Raw genomic sequence first — 23,591 nt, forward strand, 5'->3', positions numbered from 1 at the left:
TGTTGGTACGTGTGTACTTTGGTCACTGCACACGTTTCAAACAGGAACACCAGAGAACTGAATTTGAACGGCACAGTTTTATATGATCTGGTGACGGCACGAGCAGGTGTCGAACCAGGTGGACGGTTTCCTCCGCTTTGCCCCCAGCCTCCTGTGCTCTGCTCATGTCACCGCTGCATGGGATTGCTCGTGAACAAACCTCCCCAAACTTAGGAACTACATGACGCACTGGCTGAGCTCACAGATCTGGGGCGGGCCCTTTGGGCCAGCTCGCTGGGGCAGGTCTTCTGCGTCTGTGCTCAGGGGCACAGGTGTCTGGCCTGTGTGGTCTCTACCCTGTCGGCCCCGCATGTGCACAGCAAGAGTGTTTCAGGAGCAGGGAGGGGCGCCCCCAGGCCGTGCACACACTCCCTCCTGTCTGTGGCAGTGAGTGGGGCTAGCGCACAAGCCCAGATCTGAGCGTGGGGCATAACGCTCACTCTCCTTGTGGGTCAGGCTGCAGAGTCATATTGCAGAGGGGAAGCAGGGGAGGGCCTGCCCATTTGTTCAGGCTACACAAAGAGCATCTCTTCCCAAAGGTGTGTAGGGAAGGGGAACGGAGGAAAATCAGCAGGTGTGGCTGTGGTTGCAGGAACCCCACGCAACAAGCAGCCTGGGTCTATATCTGAGACGTGGGCTGGGGCACCCTGCGGCCCTGTCCGATCCCTGCCGTCCGATCCCTGCCGTCCGATCCCTGCATGGCTCCTGGATCTGGTCATCCCAGGCGCGCGGTGTTTGGGCGGCCTTCCTGCGAGTGGCATCTGGGTCTGAATGGACCAGTGGCACGCCTGTCCCGTGGCCTCACACACCACTCCCGGGTCACTCAGCACCCTTGTTATCTTGTCACCTAGGGATTTGCACACACTGCTCCGGTCTGTCTGGAGACTTCAGAGGGGGTCGGTGGCAAACCCGTGAATCCTAGAGGACATTCAGGAAGTGGGGAAGACAGATGCACTAGGGCAGAAGGTCTGCCTGGCACACCTGCACTCCCCAGGTGTCCTTGCTCTGGGCAGAGGCAGAGGAGAAGGAAGTGAGGGGGCCAAGCTCCTGAACAGGAGTTAAAGCAGGAACGGGGAGGGGTGCTTAGATGGTGTGGAATGAACACAGAGCTGGTCTGGAAGGCTGCCTCCCGTGTGGCCCCAACTAGATGCCCCGCTGCCAGAGGCAGACCTAGGGAGCCCGTGAAAGGGCCAGCGCTGCCGGGGTGGGGCCAGGCGGGCCCAGGGGACCTGAGGCAGCGACCCTGCTCTGCACGGTCCTGTGCTGGTGGAGTCCTGTCCTTGTGAAGGTGTCCAAACCCAGAGACGCTTACAGCACCAGGATGAGCCCGAAGGGACTCGGTGGAGTTCCATTAATAATGTTGTAGCTCATCGCTTGTCACAAATGTACCGCCCAGCACCAGATGTTCATATTCGGGGGAACTACAGGGGAAGGATGGTTGGGGAGGTCATGGGAACTCTGTATTTTGTGCTCCATGTTTCCATAAACTTGAAACTACTTAAAAAAAAACAAAAAACAAGGGGCACCTGGGTGGCTCAGTCATTAAGTGTCTGCCTTCGGCTCAGGTCATGATCCCAGGGTCCTGGGATCGAGCCCCGCATCAGGCTTCCAGCTCAGCAGAAAGCCTGCTTCTCCCTCTCCCACTTCCCCTGCTTGTGTTCTCTCTCTCTCTATGTCTCTGTCAAAAAAAATAAATAAAATCTTAAAAAAAAAAATGAAACCCATTATGGAGGGGAAGGTGGGTGCAGTGTGCTTTGAGTCGTTGCTTTGGGACCACTCCCATGACTTCTTGGATGTCTTTGTCCCTGGAGTGGGGAAGACAGGCCGCGCCCACCTGCTGGGAGACCGTATGCCAAGTGCGGGCTGACGAGGCGTCCTGCAGTTTCTTGGGGGCCCAGCTCTAGCCGGTCTGGGAAGGAAGGGCCTGTCCAGCTCTGTGTGGGACCTGGTTCAGAAAGGGGCATGTTATGGAGCCTAACGCTGCTTCGTGCTGCTCGGGGGTCATGTGTGTGTTTTCGGGACGCCTGTGTTTCTGACTGTGGTTCTTGAAACAAGCACTAAATACGCAGTGAGCTTGGACTGCACCCTCCCTGCGAACTCTCTGCCTATGGCCACTATGTCTGGCAGGTGGTAGGCCCCTGCTAAACCTCAGTGGAAGGAAGGGAGAGAAGAGAGCTCGGGGAGCATGGCAGGGAGAGGCAAGGACATAAAAGACCCCGCATCTTCTGGAATAAGGTGAACATGGATTGGGGAGGGGAGTAGGCCCATTTGATCCTTCCACAGCCGGAAGAGCAGCCTGGTTGGGGGGCCAAGGGGCATCAGGGTGAGCAGATCCCAGATGGAGTCCTGGGACGTGGGCCACCAGGAGACCAGGTGAGGCCTGACTGGTTACTGCCCCACACATGCCCTCAGAAAAATAGGGCCGTCTTTCTCCCTAGGAGGAGTGATGTCCATGGAGAGATTTCTCCAGGCTGCCTCGTTCCCAAACATTATACTCAATTGATGCTTCGGTGTTTCTGTCCCAGCACATGGCAGTCCTTGCACTGGACTGTGCAGGTGTGCTCGCTCTGGGAGGTGCAGGTGTCCTGGCTCTGGGCTGTGCAGGTGTCCATGCTGTGCGGGTGTGCTCGCTCTGGGAGGTGCAGGTGTCCTGGCTCTGGGCTGTGCAGGTGTCCTCGCTCTCGGAGGTACAGGTGTCCTTGCTCTGGGCTGTGCAGGTGTGCTCACTCTGGGGAGTGCGGGTGTCCATGCTGTGGGCTGTGCAGGTGTGCTTCCTCTGGGCTGTGCAGGTGTCCTTGCTCTGAGCTGCGCAGGTGTCCATGCTGTGGGCTGTGCAGGTGTCCTTGCTCTTGGTAGTGCGGGTGTCCTTGCTCTGCACTGTGCAGGTGTGTTTGCTCTGGGCTGTGCAGGTGTGCTCGCTCTGGGAGGTGCAGGTGTCCTGGCTCTGGGCTGTGCAGGTGTCCATGCTGTGGGCTGTGCAGGTGTGCTCGCTCTGGGCTGTGCAGGTGTCCTCGCTCTTGGTAGTGCGGGTGTCCTTGCTCTGCACTGTGCAGGTGTGTTTGCTCTGGGCTGTGCAGGTGTGCTCGCTCTGGGAGGTGCAGGTGTCCTGGCTCTGGGCTGTGCAGGTGTCCTTGCTCTGGGCTGTGCAGGTGTGCTCGCTCTGGGCTGTGCAGGTGTCCTCGCTCTTGGTAGTGCGGGTGTCCTTGCTCTGCACTGTGCAGGTGTGTTTGCTCTGGGCTGTGCAGGTGTGCTCGCTCTGGGAGGTGCAGGTGTCCTGGCTCTGGGCTGTGCAGGTGTCCTGGCTCTGGGCTGTGCAGGTGTGCTCGCTCTGGGCTGTGCAGGTGTCCTCGCTCTTGGTAGTGCGGGTGTCCTTGCTCTGCACTGTGCAGGTGTGTTTGCTCTGGGCTGTGCAGGTGTGCTCGCTCTGGGAGGTGCAGGTGTCCTGGCTCTGGGCTGTGCAGGTGTCCTGGCTCTGGGCTGTGCAGGTGTGCTCGCTCTGGGAGGTGCAGGTGTCCTTGCTGTGGGCTGTGCAGGTGTGCTCACTCTGGAAGGTGCCAGTGTCCTTGCTTTGGGCTGTGCAGGTGTCCATGCTGTGCGGGTGTGCTCGCTCTGGACTGTGCAGGTGTGCTCGCTCTGGGAGGTGCAGGTGTCCTGGCTCTGGGCTGTGCAGGTGTCCTCGCTCTTGGTAGTGCGGGTGTCCTTGCTCTGGGCTGTGCAAGTGTCCATGCTGTGCGGGTGTGCTCGCTCTGGACTGTGCAGGTGTCCTCGCTCTGGGCTGTGCAGGTGTGCTTCCTCTGGGCTGTGCAGGTGTCCTGGCTCTGTGCTGTGCGGGAGTCTTGGCTCTGGGCTGTGCAGGTGTCCTCACTCTGGGCTGTGCAGGTGTCCATGCTGTGGGCTGTGCAGGTGTGCTCACTCTGAGGGGTACGGGTGTCCTTGCTCTCAGCCCACTGCTTGGAGCCACCCTGTTTGCTCTGCATGACCAGTCACTACAGTCTGGTCCATGTTCCCTACACGGCAGTTACATGGCGTAGACTCTTCAGCATCTACACAATGTTGTGTTCTTGTCGTGTTAACCTACAGGACGTTCTTCCTTCTCCCTCTTCCGTGACGTTCTGTTTTATGTACACTGTATTCTACCTTACCTGCTCGACAGTGTTACCTTCTGCGGTTAGTTACTCTAGCTTACGCTGCATTGTACCTTACCCACTTTGCTGGTGATACTTTACCTTGTCGGCTTACATTCTCTGTTATCTGACTGACGTCATTTCCGTTCTATGCTACATTATCTACGTTATGTACGTTGTGTAGAAGGGCAGGAAAGCTATAAAATCCTGAATACTCCTCCCCCCACCCCTATTTGTGGAAGGGAAGCATCAGAGGACTCTTTGTGCTCGATTTTCTCAAGTGTTAAGTGCCGGGAGGGAGGGTGCTGTGCGCAGACCCCTTTGTGTTTGGCATGGTTTCAGGGAGAAAGCAGCTGCTTTGGCTGCATCTGGGCTCGTGGGGGCCAGCAGAGATCTGGAGCGAGCTCCGTAACAGGTTCTCTGGTGTCCTGGACGGACTTCACTTCTGTGCAGAGCGCCTCCTCTCATCCCTCCCCGTGTCGGCCAACTCGCAGGCCGTTCCCCAGATCGCTGCACTTCTCTGGAGAGCGCCTGTCGCCCCCACCCCCACCCCCAGAACTAGAGGCGCCGTCCCCAGATGTCTCCTTGCGGACCTGTTTACGCGCTTGTCCCTCTGGGCTGAGCCACAAGACAGGGTCACCGTGCGTGCGGGGAGCTGCGTCTGGGACTGCCACCCTCCCACCGGCAGCTCAGCCACAACAGCTCCGGCCGAGTGGCTCCCGCCTGCATGGCCAGGGGCCTGTGGGGAGGAGCGGAGCCCGGCCGCCTCCCCCACCCTGCAGCCATGTGCCCTCCTCAGCCTGTGGAATGCGCGCGGCCCAGGGCCGGCCCCCAGAGCGCCCGGCCGGCCACGCATGGAGCGCGCTGAGCCGGGCCACCCAGACTGTCCCGCCGGGCCCAGCTGCCACCACGAGCCTGCCGGCCCCGGCCCGGCCCAGCCCCAAGAGCGCGAGCGCGAGCACAGTGCCTGGCCTGGCCCCCGGCGGCCCATGCGGGCCGACATGCGGCTCCGGGAGCTGTCCCTGCGCCAGGACCCGGATCTCAGGCAGGAGCTCGCCTCCCTGGCCCGCGGCTGTGACTTCGTGCTGCCCTCCCGCTTTAAGAAGAGGCTCCAGGCCTTCCAGCAGGTCCAGGTGGGGCCGGCATGCGTCTCGTGTGGTGTGCGTCTCCTGCGAGGCTCCCCTGTGGCCCCTGCTGAGGTCCCGACTGGGGGGAGGGCTGCTCGTACTCCCGGGGTCCCCACCTGCACATGTCCCTCCTGGGACAGATTGAGGGGGCTGCTCGTACTCCCAGGGTCCCCACCTGCACATGTCCCTCCCGGGACAGATGGGGGGCTGCTCGTACTCCTGGGGTCCCCACCTGCACTCGTCCCCCCATCCGTCGCTCGAACTCCCGGGGTCCCCACCTGCGTATGTCCCTCCTGGGACAGATTGAGGGGGCTGCTCGTACTTCCGGGGTCCCCACCTGCACTCGTCCCCCCATCCGTCACTCGTACTCCCGGGGCCCCACCTGCACTCGTCCCCCCATCCGTCGCTCGTACTCCCGGGGTCCCCACCTGCACTCGTGCCCCGCCCCCCGAACGGCAGTGTCGTGGTTGTAGAGAGCAGGTGTCCCGTGAGGCGCTGGAGTGTCAGGGAAAGCCTTCCGTAAAAGGAAGCCCCGGCTTCCCTCCCTGTGGTTTTAGCGGCAGAACTGTGGGTCAGGAGACTGCAGGGGGGCCTGTGATCTAGTGGCTCTCCCCAGCGCAGAGACGGTTCAGCAGAGACAGTTCAGCAGAGACGGTTCAGCTGGTGGCTTGAACCTCAGTCGTCAACATCGGGGGCTTTCACCCTCGTGAACGGAGGGAAGCTTCCCCACGGCCGTGCAAGCGGCCGCGTTCCCTGCTCTCGCTGCCGTGCTTTGTGAGCGCTGTGTGGACATTCTCAGAGCCCGCGGCAGCGACCGGGGACGCCTGGGTGGTGTTAGTCACGGATTGGCCTGTGGACTCCGTGGTGATTCTCACGAGCTCGTTCGCACCTGGCTTTACGTCTGTGTGTGTGTGTGTGTGTGTGTGTGTGTGTGTGTGTGTCTTGTCGGTGGTTTAAGGGGACCGCGTCCTTGAAAAGGCTGAGACTTCCCGTGAGCTCCCGAGTCATTCAGGTTTCTCTGCGGCCACTGGCCCTCCACCCGCCCCCTAGTGCTCGGGTGCAGGGGGACACAGGCCATGGGGACTGGACGGGGACAGGGGACACAGGCCATGGGGACTGGATGGGGACGGGGGACACAGGACGGGGGACTGGATAGGGGTGGGGACACTGGACATGGGGACTGGATGGGGACGGGGGACACAGGACGGGGGACTGGATGGGGGTGGGGACACTGGACATGGGGACTGGTTGGGGACGGGGGACTGGACGGGGACAGGGGACACGGGACGGGGGACTGGATGGGGACGGGGGACACGGGACAGGGGACTGGATGGGGACGGGGGACACAGGACGGGGGAGACGGGACGGGGGACTGGATGGGGACGGGGGAGACGGGACATGGGGACTGGATGGGGACGGGGGACACAGGATGGGGGACTGGATGGGGACGGGGACACAGAACGGGGGACTGGATGGGGACGGGGGAGACAGGACATGGGGACTGGATGGGGACGGGGGACACGGGACAGGGGGACTGGATGGGGACGGGGGACACGGGACGGGGGACTGGATGGGGACGGGGGACACGGGACGGGGGACTGGATGGGGACGGGGGACACGGGACGGGGGACTGGATGGGGACGGGGGACACGGGATGGGGGACTGGATGGGGACGGGGGACACGGGACGGGGGACTGGATGGGGACGGGGACACAGGATAGGGACTGGATGGGGACGGGGGACACGGGACGGGGGACTGGATGGGGACGGGGGAGACGGGACGGGGGACACGGGACGGGGGGACTGGATGGGGACGGGGGAGACGGGACATGGGGACTGGATGGGGACGGGGGACACAGGACGGGACTGGATGGGGACGGGGACACAGGACGGGGGACTGGATGGGGATGGGGGACACAGGATGGGGGACTGGATGGGGACGGGGACACAGGACGGGGGACTGGATGGGGACGGGGGACACTGGACATGGGGACTAGATGGGGGGGACAGGACTGCAGGGCTGGAAGCTGGACCTCCACTCACTCGCGTGCTCCCTAAGTGCCTTGCATCTGGGTTTACGGACACTTGCCACATGAAACACTTGCCCTTTCTCTGCTCGTGAGGACTTAGCGCCTGGTGAGGCCTAAGGAAGAAAATGCCACAGAATGAAACAGGGCTTTTCAGGGGGAGGAAAAGACCTGCTTTTGCTGATTTTGTAATTGGACTTTCTTTTGTTCACATGTCAACATTTACACATTTTGCGTTTTTCCTTGTCTGACTGTGTTTTCCAGCTTTGGAAATTCTGTCCTCAGGTGGTTTGTGTTGTACGTTTGTTCCGTGTTTTTGAGGAAAGCGTGTTTGGGATCTCTAAGACAATGAAAGTGGAATCAGCCACAGGATGATCTCCTCTCACCCAGTAGGAAGATGAATGTTTGGTAGTTTCTGGTAGATGGTTCCCTAGGATGTTTGCGGGATTTCTCCTCCTGCCTGAGTCACGGAGTCACGGTGACTTGCCATCAGGGGGTCTGGCTCCCGGGAGAACCGGTTCTCGAAAGTCTGATTGTTTTAGGATGAGCCTGTCTCACCAGCATCACTGTTTGGGAGACAAATTCTACGAATTCCTTTAGCAGGAAAGTGTTTCATGTTATAGAAGGTCTATTTCAACGGTGTTCTGTGGGGATGAGCGTGTGTCCCGGGTAAAGTGAGTGTTCTCTAGGGTGTGTGCGGTGACTCAGACGGGGTTTCTTGCAGGGGAGAGTTGGGGGACGAGGGGGGTGGTTCCCGCCTTCCTTCAGCCCAGCGCATCTGAGTGTGGATCTGGACGTGGCCCTGGGCAGGTCAGCACAGGGTTGTGGTGGCCCGGGGCCATGGGCATGGTAGGGACCGTGATGACTGGGAGGGAGATGGGGGTTTATGCAGGGTGATTGGAGGTGATGGGAGGCTGGGGGAGGGGTGGGGGAAATGGGATTGGGGGACACATGGGGAATGGGGTGAGGAGCAGGTACAGGATGGGGGAGGGGAAATGAGATTGGGGAAAGGCGGGGCAGTAGGGCTGGAGAATGAGAAAAGAGCAAATGACATTAGGGCAGAGATGGGGAATGGGGATGTGGGGAGGTGGACCATGGGGGAGGGGAAAATCAGATCCCGGGAGAGATGGAACATGGGCACATGGGGGGTGAGGGAGGGGTTAGGGAAATGAGGTTAGAGGAGAGATGGGGATGGGGTGAGGAGCAGGTACAGGATGGGGGAGGGGAATGAGGTTGGGGAGATATGGGGGCATGTTGGGGGACATGGAGGATGGGGGAGGGGAAATGAGGTTAGAGGAGAGATGGGGCATGTTGGGGGGCAGAGGATGGGGAGGGGAATGAGGTTGGGGAGAGATGGGCACATGTTGGGGGGCATGAAGGATGGGGGAGAGGAAATGAGGTAGGGGAGAGATGGGGGCATGTTGGGGGGCATGGAGGATGGGGGAGGGGAATGAGGTTAGAGGAGAGATGGGGATGGGGTGAGGACCAAGTACGGGATGGGGAGGGGAAATGAGGTTGGGGAGCGATGGGGGCATGTTGGGGGGCATGGAGGATGGGGGAGGGGAATGAGGTTGGGGAGAGATGGGGGCATGTTGTGGGGCAGAGGATGGGAGGGGAGATGAGGTTGGGGAGAGATGGGGGCATGTTGGGGGGCAGAGGATGGGAGGGGAGATGAGGTTGGGGAGAGATGGGGGCATGTTGGGGGGCAGAGGATGGGAGGGGAGATGAGGTTGGGGAGACATGGGGGCATGTTGGGGGGCATGGAGAATGGGGGAGGGGAATGAGGTTGGGGAGAGATGGGCGCATGTTGGGGGGCAGAGGATGGGGAGGGGAGATGAGGTTGGGGAGAGATGGGGGCATGTTGGGGGGCAGAGGATGGGGAGGGGAATGAGGTTGGGGAGAGATGGGTGCATGTTGGGGGGCATGGAGGATGGGGGAGGGGAATGAGGTTGGGGAGAGATGGGCACATGTTGGGGGGCAGAGGATGGGGAGGGGAGATGAGGTTGGGGAGAGATGGGGGCATGTTGGGAGCAGAGGATGGGGAGGGGAGATGAGGTTGGGAGAGATGGGGGCATGTTGGGGGGCAGAGGATGGGGGAGGGGAATGAGGTTGGGGAGAGATGGGCGCATGTTGGGGGACAGAGGATGGGAGTGGAATGAGGTTGGGGAGAGCTGGGGCATGTTGGGGGGCAGAGGATGGGGAGGGGAATGAGGTTGGGGAGAGATGGGAGCATGTTGGGGGGCATGGAGGATGGGGAAGGGGAATGAGGTTGGGGAGAGATGGGGCATGTTGGGGGGCAGAGGATGGGGAGGGGAATGAGGTTGGGGAGCGATGGTGCATGTTGGGGGCAGAGAATGGGGAGGGGAAAGAGGTTGGAGAGGGATGGGGGCATGTTGGGGGCAGAGAATGGGGGAGGGGAATGAGGTTGGGGAGAGATGGGGGCACGTTGGGGGCAGAGGATGGGGAGGGGAATGAGGTTGGGAGTGATGGGGCATGTTGGGGGCAGAGGATGGGGAGTGGAACGAGGTTGGGGAGTGATGGGGCATGTTGCGGGCAGAGGATGGGGAGGGGAATGAGGTTGGGGAGCGATGGGGCATGTTGGGGGCAGAGGATGGGGAGGGGAATGAGGTTGGGGAGGGATGGGGGCATGTTGGGGGCAGAGGATGGGGAGGGGAACGAGGTTGGGGAGCGATGGGGGCACCTTGGGGGCAGAGGATGGGGAGGAGAATGAGGTTAGAGGAGAGATGGGCGCATGTTGGGGGGCATGGAGGATGGGGAGGGGAATGAGGTTGGGGAGCTATGGGGGCTTGTTGGGGGCAAAGGATGGGGGAGGGGAATGAGGTTGGGGAGAGATGGGGCATGTTGGGGGCAGAGGATGGGGTAGGGGAATGAGGTTGGGGAGTGATGGGGGCATGTTGGGGGCAGAGGATGGGGAGGGGAACGAGGTTGGGGAGAGATGGGGCATGTTGGGGGCCAGAGGATGGGGAGTGGAACGAGGTTGGGGTGCGATGGGGCATGTTGGGGGCAGAGGATGGGGAGGGGAATGAGGTTGGGGAGCTATGGGGGCATGTTGGGGGACAGGATTGGGAGGGGAATGAGGTTGGGGAGCTATGGGGGCATGTTGGGGAGCAGTGGATGGGGAGGGGAATGAGGTTGGGGAGGGATGGGGCATGTTGGGGGGCAGAGGATGGGGAGGGGAATGAGGTTGGGGAGAGATGGGGCATGTTGGGGGCAGAGGATGGGGAGGGGAATGAGGTTGGGGAGCAAAGGGGGCATGTTGGGGGCAGAGGATGGGGAGGGAATGAGGTTAGGGAGCAATGGGGCATGTTGGGGGCCAGAGGATGGGGGAGGGGAATGAGGTTGGGGAGAGATGGGGCCATTTTGGGGCAGAGGATGGGGAGGGGAATGAGGTTGGGGAGCTATGGGGGCATGTTGGGGGACAGGATTGGGAGGGGAATGAGGTTGGGGAGCTATGGGGGCATGTTGGGGAGCAGTGGATGGGGAGGGGAATGAGGTTGGGGAGAGATGGGGCATGTTGGGGGGCAGAGGATGGGGAGGGGAATGAGGGGGGGGAGATGGGGCATGTTGGGGGGCAGAAGATGGGGAGGGGAATGAGGTTGGGGGGAGATGGGGCATGTTGGGGGCAGAGGATGGGGAGGGGAATGAGGTTGGGGAGCGAAGGGGGCGTGTTGGGGGCAGAGGATGAGGAGGGAATGAGGTTAGGGAGCGATGGGGCATGTTGGGGACAGAGGATGGGGGAAGGGAATGAGGTTAGGGAGCAATGGGGCATGTTGGGGGCATAGGATGGGGGAGGGGAATGAGGTTGGGGAGAGATGGGGCCATTTTGGGGCAGAGGATGGGGAGGGGAATGAGGTTGGGGAGCTATGGGGGCATGTTGGGGGACAGGATTGAGAGGGGAATGAGGTTGGGGAGCTATGGGGGCATGTTGGGGAGCAGTGGATGGGGAGGGGAATGAGGTTGGGGAGGGATGGGGCATGTTGGGGGCAGAGGATGGGGAGGGAATGAGGTTGGGGAGCGATGGGGCATGTTGGGGGCTTGGGGGGAGATGGTGCAGAGTAGCCTCAGAGGGCTGTGCTGTTAGCTCTGCGTCTGTCCTGGACTCGGGGTCAGGGGACCCTCTGGCCTGTGGCTGCGTGTCTGGGCCACGGGCTCGCCGTGCTCCTTGCCCCTCGCTTGCTCGTGCCCGCCTGCCCTCCCAGGGGCGGGCTCTGGGGCCTTGCACACACGCTCGCGGAGCGGCACAGGGACTCCCAGATGCTGGCCTGCGCTGTCCCTTGGTCAGTGACCCCACCCCCGGTCTAGGAAGGCTGCTGTGCTTCCTGCCCCCGCCTCAGCTGGGACCCCAGCTCCCTCTCCCCCCCCACGGGGAATCTCCCTCCCCACACTCCTGCGTGCTTCACTTGACGGTGCCCCGGGCCCCCCGTCCTGTGCTGCGTCACTGCCCGGGTCCTATACCGCCCACCCCGTCCAGCCTCCCTGCGGGGCCCTCCGTGTGGATGCATGAGCCTCAGGACACCATGGGAGGCCCCCGAAGTCTGCATCCCCAGGTGACTCTCCTGCACCGTGAGCTTACCTCTCCTCCTCTTGGTGACAGCCTGGCCTCTGGGCTCAGGCCGTCCCGGACACCAAGCAGGGTCTCACGCTGCACGGGGTCACGGGGCCAGGGAGGGATCGCACCCGTGACGCACGCTCCCAGGGCCCCGGGAGGTGGACGTGTCCCCCGTCTGTGAGGCTGCAGACGCCGGCGCCCCTCTCATGGCACTCCCTGGCCAGCACCCAGTGGTGGCACGACCTCGTCCACATTTTCCAGGGTCAGTTCCCACGTCCCAGCACTCACCCTGTGACCTCTGACCAGGTTTTGTGGAGACCAGACCATCCATGCCTGTTCTGCCTATGGGCGCGGAGCTGAACAGACATCCCGCTAGCCGGGGGGGCCTTGGACGTGGGCCTTGTCCTAGTGCACTGCCTGGCGGGCTCCACCAGGCTCCATGTCCTCTGGGACTTTACTGTCCCCCACTCAGGCCTGACACGTGGACACCCGGCACCTCCTGCTGTGGAGAGGGTGTCTGCACAAACCTGTGTGGAGGTGGACCTGTGCTGTGGTCATTTCAACTCCTCTGCATTAAACTCTGACCCCGCGACTCCCGTTTGTGCATCCAGTACGTCCTCTGCAAGTCTCATTGGTGAACCTCTGCCAGGTGGTGGGGAGTGGTCCACAGAAGCCGAGGAGAGCTGGTGGCCTGCAGGGCCCTCCCGTGCTGGCCACGGCGTCTCACCATGTGCAGGCAGCTCAGCTCGTGGCCCGCAGGGCCCTCCCGTGCTGGCCACGGCATCTCATCGTGTGCAGGCGGCTCAGCTCGTGGCCCGCAGGGCCCTCCCATGCTGGCCACGGCGTCTCACCGCGTGCAGGCTCAGCTCGTGGCCCGCAGGGCCCTCCCGTGCTGGCCACGGCATCTCACCGCGTGCAGGCTCAGCTCGTGGCCCACAGGGCCCTCCCGTGGTGGCCACGGCGTCTCACCGCGTGCAGGCTCAGCTCGTGGCCCGCAGGGCCCTCCCGTGCTGGCCACGGCATCTCACTGCGTGCAGGCGGCTCAGCTCGTGGCCCGCAGGGCCCTCCCGTGCTGGCCACGGCATCTCACCGTGTGCAGGCGGCTCAGCTCGTGGCCCACAGGGCCCTCCCGTGCTGGCCACGGCGTCTCACCGCGTGCAGGCTCAGCTCGTGGCCCGCAGGGCCCTCCGTGCTGGCCAGAAGTGCATGCAGGCTCACTGGGAACTCCCCGCCGGGCTCCCCAGTCCCGTCCCCGGCAGCACCACATCTGTGTCTCAGGTGGGGGCCCGCCCTGGGGCCCTGTGAGCTGAGCCTCCCGTGCCCGGAGTGCCTCGGCCTGCTCTTATTCCGACACCCGGCCTTTACTGTGTGTCTTGTCCGGCTGGCGTGGGCGAGGGTCAGTTCCCACATCCCAGCCCTCACCCTGTGACCTCTGACCATCAGAGCCCGGTGCTCAGAGGAGATACGTCAGCAAAGACATGGCCTGGCTCGCTCCTGTGGACATCTACCCACTCGCTTTGACGGGACGCTGTGTCCAGCCCCACGTGGACAGGATGGCCCCGCTGTGTGTGTGCGGGGCGGCCGGCGGCGTCCCCTTGCTCTGTGGCCTTGTGATGAGTCAGTGCCCTCTCCAGAAATAACTCTCCGTGAGGAGGTGTCATCTTTATCAGGGAGCTCTGGGCGGCGTGGACTGAAGGCGCGGTGCTCTGGAAGCCGGGTGCCCGGGTGTCGGCGGCTTGTTCTCACTTTTCCGGAGCCCTGAGGCCCGCTGTGGAATTCTTGCGTGCACACACATGCCTTTCTGCTTTCGTTTTCGTCGCAGATGTCTGGCCTGCTGTCCTGGAGGTCAGGAAACGGCCCCCGCGCCTCCTGCAGAATCTGCTGAGGCTGCTCCGCAGACCAGGAGGTGGCCAGCTCCCAAAGGCGGCCCGTGTGCCGGACAAGAATGTCGCCCTGTAGCTGTGCCGGGGCTGAGGGCTATTTACGTCCAGGAGATTAAACTTGTAAATCTTCCGTGTCCGCACCAGGCTGTTCTGTTTCTCATTGTCCGGTACACTTGTTATCAGCGCCAGGGGAGACGGAACTCAGCCTCCCTCCTCGCTGGACGTCCGTCTGGCCCCAGCAACGTTTCTGTCCTGGGTGCTAAGATTCCGTGCGTGGCCCGGCCCGGGTCTGGGTGCTGAGGCTCCATGCCTGGGTCACGGGGGCTCCTGTGTCGTGCCCACAGTGTGGTGTACTAGCCCTCTCGCAGGGGTGCAGGCTACTGCTGGGCGGTGTGGACTGTCCCGCAGCCACACACGAGCCTTCGAGGGCCACAGAAGCTGGCCCGTATTTCCAGGGTTTAAAAACTTTCTGCTCCCAGAGGGCGCCTGGGCGGCTCAGTCGTTAAGCATCTGCCTTCGGCTCAGGTCATATCCCAGGGTCCTGGGATCGAGCCCCGCATCGGGCTCCCTGCTCAGCGGGAAGCCTGCTTCTCCCTCTCCCACTCTGCCTGCTTGTGTTCCCTCTCTCGCTGTCTCTGTCAAATAAATAAAAATAAATAAATCTTTAAAAAAAAATAAAAAATAAAAAAAATAAAAATAAAAATAAAAACTTTCTGCTCCCAGGTGTTACACGTGTGTCTCACAAATAAATACTGTCTTTTTTGCTCTCTAACTGCGGCATTTAACCCACGTACGCCTTAGGGATGTTTGTCCGTTCACTGAATTACGTTGGGTAGCCTCTCCTCGCCCTTTGTCCTTTGCTCTCGTACTTTTGCAGCGTGTACGCTTCCCAGCACTTAGATCTGTCACCTGCGCACCTTTTCTGGATGCGAGGTCAATCACAGTCTTTACTTCGGATTCCCTGAAACGCTGCAGCTCGTCCCCTCTTTGTGCTGTGCCGCGGACACGGCTTTTGAAAAGAAGTCACGTTCTTGTTACTGGTTTATGTGGCGGTGGTTGTCGATTGATTTACTCCCGCCACGTGCCACTTCCCTCGCCGTGCCTTCGCCCTTGCTGCTCAGAACTTGCACGTGGCCGTGCTCTTCTCAGCGCGTCTCCGCGAACCCGTGTTTGTAGACAGAGACTCCACGTCTCTCCACGTGCCCGTGTGTGCAGAGACCCCGCGTGTCTGTGAACCCATGTGTGCAGACAGACGTCACGTGTCCGCGAGCCCGTGTCTGCGGACAGACAGCTCAGTTTTGTGTTTTATTTTGGTCTAAACGTATCCGCGTGCACGTCTCAGGGACAGCCTCAGAGCGGGCGGCCTCAGGACGGGCAGAGCTGCGGGATGGCGCCGGCCTCCCCCGGGGCTGCTCGGGGTGGGGTGGGGTGGTGGCGTCTGTCCAGGATGTGCCGGCCCTGTGGGTCCGTGCTCCGGCGAGGACGGCCCCGCTGTGTTGTGTTGTGTTGTGTTGCGTTTCATCCCGGCCGTTGGGGAAGATGTGCTGGCTGTCTGGAGTCCCGTGGTTCCGTTCTCCTGTGTCTGCACTGGGGTCTCCTTTACTGGCGGCGTGTGGGGAGCCCTGGGAGCGCAGGACTCTGGGTGCGCCCCCCCCTTCTTGGCGGCCGTGTGCACGCTGGCTTCCGTCCGTCCCACTTACCCACGTCTGTCCTCGGCTGTGCTCTGTCCGCCCTGCCGTCCATCCACGTGTGTTGTCTGTGAATCTGCTTGTGACGTCTACACGTGTTATTTGCATCAGCGTTCAGTCGACTTGGATTTTCGGGCATCGCGTTTTTGTTTTCTGAACCATGTGAGGAATGTTGGTCCTGCGTCCGATCCTGCCGGCATCTGACGTCTTGGCGGGTTCAGTCCTGTCTCACTGCTGCTCTCCGTCCTGGCGCCTTGTTTGCATGTGCACTTGTGAATTTGGACCGGGACTTGCCCCTTTTCCTTGGGACTTTGGGGAGTTTTATGGGTCTTGAGATGATGATGGGTGTGCCGGGGGCTGATCTTGCTGCTTCCAGGCGGTGCGAGTCTGGCGTGACCGTTCGGTATTGAGTCTGCCGTGGCCGGGGGTGCTCTGGGGAGGGTGGCCCCCGCGGCCCGTGATGGCAAGGTGGTGTGCAGAGCCGAGTGAGCGTCTGCCGTGGCCGGGAGTGCTCAGGGGAGGGTGGCCCCCGTGGCACCCCGCTCCTCGATGCAGCAGCGTGTGTGAGACCCACCGTTTTCATTCCGTGGAGTCAGGCGTCAGTGGGGACTAGGTTCTGGCTAATTCTCCCCACGGTGTGCAGCTCTCTGGGACCCGCACTCGGCACCGCCCTGTTTAGGACGCTGGATGGTGTCTCCTGACCCCTGAGCTCGTCGGCAAGGCCACAAAGAGACGGTCATTTCAGCCGCGCAGACGCCACCGGCCTCACCGGGTTCCCCTTCCGGGTGTTTGTGGCTTCAGGAGGCCTTCCTTTCCTGCCAGGGCACGATGCTCTCGAGCAGTATTTGTCAGGTGTTCCATGGAGCGTTTTTAGGGACTCTGAGCGGAAGCGGAGGTCTGGGCACCTGGGATCTTCCCCCGCATGAGGAGAGAGCTCACCTGGAATTTCTGCTGCTGGGCGAGACTCCGTGAGGTTCCTATGGAACGGTGTCGTTGGGCCTCGGACGCTTGCGAGGGCAGACGCGTGCTTGGTGAGCGGCTGGTTCTCAGGTCCCCACCCGCACCAGAGACGGGCAGGTTCCGGGCTTGGAAGGACGCAGGGTGACACAGCCAAATGCCGCGTCACGTGGCCGGCGCTCTCGGGGTAGCAGCTTCCCGAAACAAAGGGAGAGGCGTGCTCCCCGTAGGAACCGTGCGCCCAGCAGCCCGCACCGCTGGGGGCCTGCTCTGTGCAGACCCGGGGGCGGCCTCGCTCCCTCTAGCGGGAGCACTGACAGACTTTCTGAGCCTGGTGAGCCGTGGCGAGGCCGGGGAAGGGCAGGGGGCGGGGTTCTGCGGGGAATGCTGGTGCTTTGTGTGCAGCTGACCTTGTGGCCTGGGTGATGCGGCCGCCAAGGAGCGGCAGGGTGCGGGAGGGGTGTTCTCTGTTCAGGGTGACCTCTTGAGCTCCTGTGACCCGCCCGGGAAGGGGTGGCAGGATGGGGGTGGGTGGACTTTGTGGCGGCAGGAGCTGAGTGTGGTCTGGGATGAAGGGAGTGAGGGGCTGTGGGGCTGTCAGGGCACAGCGGGTGCAAAGGCCCTGAGGCGGGCGGCGACGGGGTATGTGCCAGAGACCCTGCACCTGCCCCTCCCCGGGTGCCGTGGTTCTCAAACCCTCTGGGCAGGAACCCTCCTCCCGCACCAGCGTCGAGGGGGAAGGGGAGCGTGGCTCCCGTGGACCAGAGGCTTCCTGCTGATGGGGAGACCGGTGCAGCGAGGGCCGTGTTTGCAGAGCAGACACAGAAGCCGGTGGCCCCCAGGCTCCCGGGCCCAGCCAGCCTCAGTGCGTAGCCCCTTCCCACCCCACCCCTCCCTCATCCCTCCTTCCCGCCTTCCCGTCCTCCCCCTCCCCTTCCCATGTCTCCCACGCCCCAGCCTCCTCCTTCCCTCCCCTCCCGCTGTCCCTTTCCCTCCTCCCCTCCCCCTCCCCTCTCCTCCCCCTCCCCCTTCCTCCTCCCCTCCCCCTCCTTCTCCCCTTCCCCCTTCCTTTCCTCCCCTTCCCCCTGTTCCCCCCCCCCCCGCCCCCACACCAAACTCCACTGGTTTGCATCTCCGTGCGCTCCTGTGTGCGCTTGCTCTCTGTACGAAGGTTCAAGGCCCCGGAAGCCAGACGCTGCTGTGTCCGATTACGCCGGCCCCCGCGGTGGCTGAACAGAGAACGCGTCTCACGAAAACGTGCATGAGTCTTGGAAGGGGAGGCCTCTGATCACCGGGGAGTAGAGGGAATGACCTGATGACGGGTCTGTCCCTGCCCTGGGACTGAGGGGAAACAGGACCGTCCCTGACCTGTGATTGAGGGGACACAGGACCGTCCCGACGTGGGACTGAGGGGACACAGGACCGTCCCCGACGTGGGACGGAGGGAACACAGGACCGTCCCCGACGTGGGACGGAGGGAACACAGGACCGTCCCCGACGTGGGACTGAGGGGGACACAGGACCGTCCCCGACGTGGGACTGAGGGGACACAGGACCGTCCCCGACGTGGGACGGAGGGAACACAGGACCGTCCCCGACGTGGGACGGAGGGAACACAGGACCGTCCCCGACGTGGGACTGAGGGGGACACAGGACCGTCCCCGACATGGGACTGAGGGGACACAGGACCGTCCCTGCCCTGTGACTGAGGGGACACAGGACTGTCCCCGACGTGGGACTGAGGGGACACAGGACCGTCCCGGACGTGGGACGGAGGGGACACAGGACCGTCCCCGACGTGGGACTGAGGGGACACAGGACCGTCCCCGACGTGGGACGGAGGGAACACAGGACCGTCCCCGACGTGGGACTGAGGGGACACAGGACCGTCCCCGACGTGGGACGGAGGGAACACAGGACCGTCCCCGACGTGGGACTGAGGGGGACACAGGACCGTCCCCGACGTGGGACTGAGGGGACACAGGACCGTCCCTGCCCTGTGACTGAGGGGACACAGGACCGTCCCCGACGTGGGACTGAGGGGACACAGGACGGTCCCGGACGTGGGACTGAGGGGACACAGGACCGTTCCTGATGTAGGACGCTGGACAACGGGGATCTTCCTGATGTGTGACTGAGGGGACACACGACTATCCCGACGTGGGACTGAGGGGGCACACGACCGTCCCTGATGTGGGACGCCAGACAACGGGGACCCTCCTGACGTGTGACTGAGGGGACACAGGACTGTCCCTGATGTGTGAGCCAGGACGATGGGGACTGTCCTGACGTGTGACTCAGGTTGACGGAAGACGGTCTCTGAGCTGTGACTGGGGAGCACAGGGACTGTGTGCTGAGCGGCGACCTGGGGCACGGGGACAGCACTGGACTGTGACTTTGGAGCATGGGGACTGTCTCTGTGGCTGTCACGGAGCGGGGACGGGGTCCCGCTCGGCAGGGTGAAGGGGGATCCCGCACGGCGGGTGAAGGGTCCCGTGGGGAGGCGGTCTCAGACGCGTGCAGGACCAGGCTTGCTGACAGCGTGCTGTGGCAGACCGTGTGGTCTGTTCCCTGCACCCGTGGGCACGGCCAGTGGGCATGTGCGCTGTGCTCTGAGCGCCCCGGGCACAACGGGAGGACCCCCTTCTCTTCACTGGGCTGGGGTTGGTGTGCGGGTCCCCCCCTCAGCCGTGGTCACAGCAGGGCTTGGGCGCTCTGCGATCCCGTGAGCCTGCCCACGGGTCAGCCTTTGCCTCCGGTGCCCGCGCACGTTTGGGTGTGCCCTCCCCTAGCCCGGGCTCACGGGTTGTGGCAGGCCCGGCCATGCTGCCATGTACATGGAGCTCAGCAGGCGTCAGCCAGCGTGTGCCCTTCCGCATTCCCCTCTTCTGCACGTCTCGTAGCCCTCGTCCTCCCCGCGTGGCCTCCCGCACTTCCCGCTAGGATGCTGGGCCACCTCTGCCACGTGTGGCCGTGGCCTCATGTCCCAACCCACAGAACGCAGGGTGTGGACGGGACATGCATCTGTGGGCTGGACTGGGCTCCCGCATCCCTTCAGCCGGGGTGGCCGGATGCGCGGCTCTCAGCCGTCCACACCCGTGGCTTAGGGCAGCTGTGTGTGGTGGCAGGAAAGGCTCCGTCCTGGCTCAGCGTGGGACACGCTGCCAAGCGCCACGGGGGAACCGTGCCTGCAGAGACGGGCAGCAGGTTCACCAGGCGCACCCAGCAGGGCGCCCCAGCCTCGGTCCCCCCACACCTGGCCCGGCACCCAGCTCCAGGCCGACTCTGCACAGACGTTTCCTCCGTGGTTGACCTGAGCAGTCATGTCTACGGAGGGGCCTTCTGTGCCGTAGCCCTGCTTTGTGTGCAGAGCGGTCTGCCAAGCAGCATGCCGGCACGCGGCGGCCGCTGGGGACATGCCGACGCCACGGTGGTGGGAAGGTGCGTCGGACGTCCGGCCACGCCGCCAAGGCTGGCGGCTCGGGCTGTGGGATGGCTTGTGGGGACCTCGCAGAGAGAACCTCCGGCCACGGACGGCCCTGTTCTCCCCAGAGAGACACCCACAGGTAGGGGTGGTGGGTGCGTCCCACGCCAGGACGGGTACCGTGGGAGCAGGTGACTCCATGTGTACGCGGCCCACGGGGTTCACCCATTCCTGCATGTGATCGCCTGCCCGTTAGTGGCCAACTGGCCGGGGCTGACCCCTGGGAGGACTCGGGGCAGGTTCTCCGCAAGCACCCGTGTCGGCTTCTCAGTCAGCCTGGGCATCCCCGTCCCCGTCCTGAGGGGTCCCGGCCGAGGCAGGACTGCAAGAGGCTCGGCAGCGAGGGCCTGCAGGGGAGTGTGGCGCTCACTGGCGGGTTGTGTGTCCTCCCGCAGGGACTCTGTGGAGTCGTGTGTCCACACTCGGGTCAGAGGTGGTGCTCGGTGCATTTGCTTTTCGACCGGCTCACCCCTGCTAATTACACGTGAGCGTGAAGACACGGGATGCTTACAGGTTTTCACGGGTGCCGTCTGTTTTATGTCTTAGGTTCAGACGAAGAAGGAGGAGCCCCTGCCGCCCGCCACCAGCCAAAGCATTCCAACGTTCTACTTCCCTCGAGGCCGTCCAAAGGACACCGTGAACATAGACGCCGTCATCACCAAGATCGAGCGGACTTTCGCACAGTTCCCGCACGAGAGAGCCAGGATGGAGGACATGGGCCGAGTGGCCAAGGTGGGCGCCCACGAGTGTGCGGACGTTCGCTGCTCTGATTCCTACTCGCGTCCATTCCGAAGCAGAAATAGGGATCTTGTGTGAATGTTCGTCCTCCGTCCTGAAGGACGCACGTCATGGGTTGCTGTCCCAGGTTCAGCGAGCGTTAACGCCTGTGTCTTCTAGGGCCCGTCCCCAGAGGCTGAGCGCAGGCCTTTCTGTGCACCGATGCGGCCCCGTGCCTCTCCTGTGTGGCCCGTGTCTCTCCCGTGCGGCCCGTGCCTCTCCCCGTGCGGCCCGTGCCTCTCCCGTGCGGCCCCGTGTCTCCCGTGCGGCCCGTGTCTCTCCCATGCGGCCCGTGCCTCTCCCCGTGTGGCCCGTGTCTCTCCCGTGCGGCCCGTGCCTCTCCCGTGCGGCCCGTGCCTCTCCCCGTGCGGCCCGTGTCTCTCCCCGTGTGGCCCGTGTCTCTCCCGTGTGGCCCCGTGTCTCCCGTGCGGCCCATGTCTCTCCCGTGTGGCCCGTGCCTCTCCCGTGCGGCCCGTGCCTCTCCCCGTGTGGCCCGTGCCTCTCCCCGTGTGGCCCCGTGTCTCCCGTGTGGCCCCGTGTCTCCCGTGCGGCCCGTGCCTCTCCCGTGCGGCCCGTGTCTCTCCCCGTGTGGCCTGTGCCTCTCCCCGTGTGGCCCGTGTCTCTCCCGTGCGGCCCGTGTCTCTCCCGTGTGGCCCCGTGTCTCCCGTGCGGCCCGTGTCTCTCCCGTGTGGCCCCGTGTCTCCCGTGCGGCCCGTGTCTCTCCCGTGTGGCCCGTGCCTCTCCCGTGTGGCCCGTGCCTCTCCCCGTGTGGCCCGTGTCTCTCCCGTGTGGCCCCGTGTCTCTCCGGTGTGGGGTGCCGTTCTTCTGGAGCGGATGAACACGCACCCACAGTCCTGAGTGCAGGACGCGGTGTGGGTCAGCTCAGCTCCCATGCACTGTGTGCATCATACCGCGGCCTCGTTTGTCCCAGACAGCGTGTTCCTAGACTGTCCGTGTTCACACGTGCAGACGTGACATCGCCCATTCAGTTTCTGTGTGCCGTCCTTTTGGGGGGCGTCCACCGCAGTTAGTCACGCATTGCCCGTGGACGCTGTGTTCTAGGCCCACATCTCAGTGCGCACCGCCGCAGTGGGCTTGCAGAAACAGAGGACCCCTCAGCCTCCCCCAGTCACAGAGCCCCACGTGGGCACAGTGGGGGCACAGCGGCCCGAGCCGGGGGCAGCACGCAAGGGTTCCTGCTGGCCCGGCCCTTCCCCCTCTCCGAGGGGCCCAGCCCTTGCCCCTCTGCCCAGCCCTTACCCCTCTGCCCAGCCCTCACCCCTCTCTGAGGGGCCCAGCCCTTGCCCCTCTGCCCAGCCCTTCCGCCTCTGCCCAGCCCTTCCCCCTCTCCGAGGGGCCCAGCCCTTTCCCCTCTGCCCAGCTCCGTTTTAGGACACAGTCTTCCCTCTGAGAACAAACCCTGTGCCCATTGGCAGTTGTCTCCCTCCCTCCTTCCCGCTCCGTAGGAAGCCACTCCTCTGCTTCCCGTCTCTGCACATCTGCCCATTTTGGACATCTCGTACACGCACGGTTTCTTATATGTGACTCCTTGCATGCAGCATCTTTTCAAGGTTTGCTCTCATGTTACACGCATCTGCGCTTCCTTCTTTACTCCTGCGTTCCATATTTATCCATTCATCCACTCCTGGGTGTTTGTGTTGTTCCGGCTGCCGTGAGCGTGCACGCATAGGTGTGTGCACACGTCACCTTTCTCTGGGGTCTGCACAGCCGGGAGTGGTCATGCAGGGTCACATGGGAATCCTGTGCACCTGCTGGTGGGACCACGAGCGCTTTTCCAAAACACCTGCGCCATTTCCGTGCCCTCTGGCAGTGAATGAGGTCGTGCTGTGTCCACGTCTCTGATGAGAGGCACTGACCGTGGTCTGTGTGCCCTGGTGTCTCATTATGGGACTGATTTGCAGTTTCCCTGCTGACTGACAGTCCTGTGTGCTCATCTCTTCACATGCTTGTTGGCCGTTTGTACATCTCTGGACAAGTGTCTGTTCGCATCCTTTGCCCATTTCTCAACTGGTTGTCATTTCTCTGTTGAACTGTAAGAGGCCTTTGTGTGTCGTAGACACAAGTCCGTGATCAGATACGTGGTGTACACGTACTTCCTCCCGTTGTCCGGGTCATTGCTACACTTTTCATTTTGACGTACTTTATTTTATCTACTTTTCCGTTTGTTTCTTGTGCTTCTGGTGTCCTGTCCAGGAAATCATTGCCAAATCTAAGGTCGTGAAGATTTATTCATTTTTTTCTTGCGGGTTGTATAGTTTCACCTCTTACGTGCACGTCTTGCATCTGTTTGGAGTTGGCTTTTGTAAATAGCGATGTCGGGCACAACTTCATCTTCTGCCCGTGTGCACATCGAGGGGTCCCAGCACCACGTGTGCAGAGGACTCGTCTTTCCGCGTGGACTGGCCTTGGCTCCCTCATTGGAAATGAGTTGATCATGAAATGCGGGTTTATCGCTGGATTCTGACTCTTGCGTGGACCCGTATTTCCGTTTTTATGCCAAGACCACACTGTCTTCATCACTGTTGCTTTGCAGTAAGTTTTCAGACAGGGAAGTGTAGCCCCTCCGACTTTGTTCTTCTTGTTCAAGGTTGCTTGGGCTCCTTGGGGCTCTTTGTAATGCCGTGTGAATTTTAGGATCGGCTTGTCGGTTTCTACAGATGGCCAGCAGGTATCCTGATAAGAGTCATGTTGAATCTGTACATCGGTTGGCAGACCTTTGCCATCTTCATATTCAGTCTTCCGATCCATGTCCAGAGGCTTCTTTCCGTGTATTTAGATCTTTCGTTTCTTTCAGAAACGTTCTGTAGTTTCTAAGTGTGTTTTGCACGTCTTTTGTTAAATTTGTTCCAGAGCATTTTATTCTTTTTGATGGTTTATAGATGGAATTGTTTTCT

General features: G+C 62.3%; 1 protein-coding gene across 2 annotated transcripts in view; it reads left to right on the top strand.

Annotated features, from left to right (window-relative positions):
• Window positions 1-23,591, top strand: part of PPP2R3B (protein phosphatase 2 regulatory subunit B''beta) — a 54,745-nt gene that overhangs the window by 8,405 nt on the left and 22,749 nt on the right. The window contains exons 1-2 of one of the 2 annotated variants that reach the window (XM_036096472.2): window positions 4,450-5,296; window positions 20,446-20,631. In XM_036096472.2, coding sequence (XP_035952365.2) covers window positions 4,496-5,296; window positions 20,446-20,631 — 987 coding nt within the window. In that variant the 5' untranslated portion in view covers window positions 4,450-4,495. Of the gene's footprint in view, window positions 1-4,449; window positions 5,297-20,445; window positions 20,632-23,591 lie in introns of those variants that run through there. The other variant, XM_036096470.2, reaches the window with a different exon arrangement.

The sequence above is a fragment of the Halichoerus grypus genome, chromosome X, assembly GCF_964656455.1.
Source record: "Halichoerus grypus chromosome X, mHalGry1.hap1.1, whole genome shotgun sequence".
Classification (NCBI taxonomy): domain Eukaryota; kingdom Metazoa; phylum Chordata; class Mammalia; order Carnivora; family Phocidae; genus Halichoerus; species Halichoerus grypus.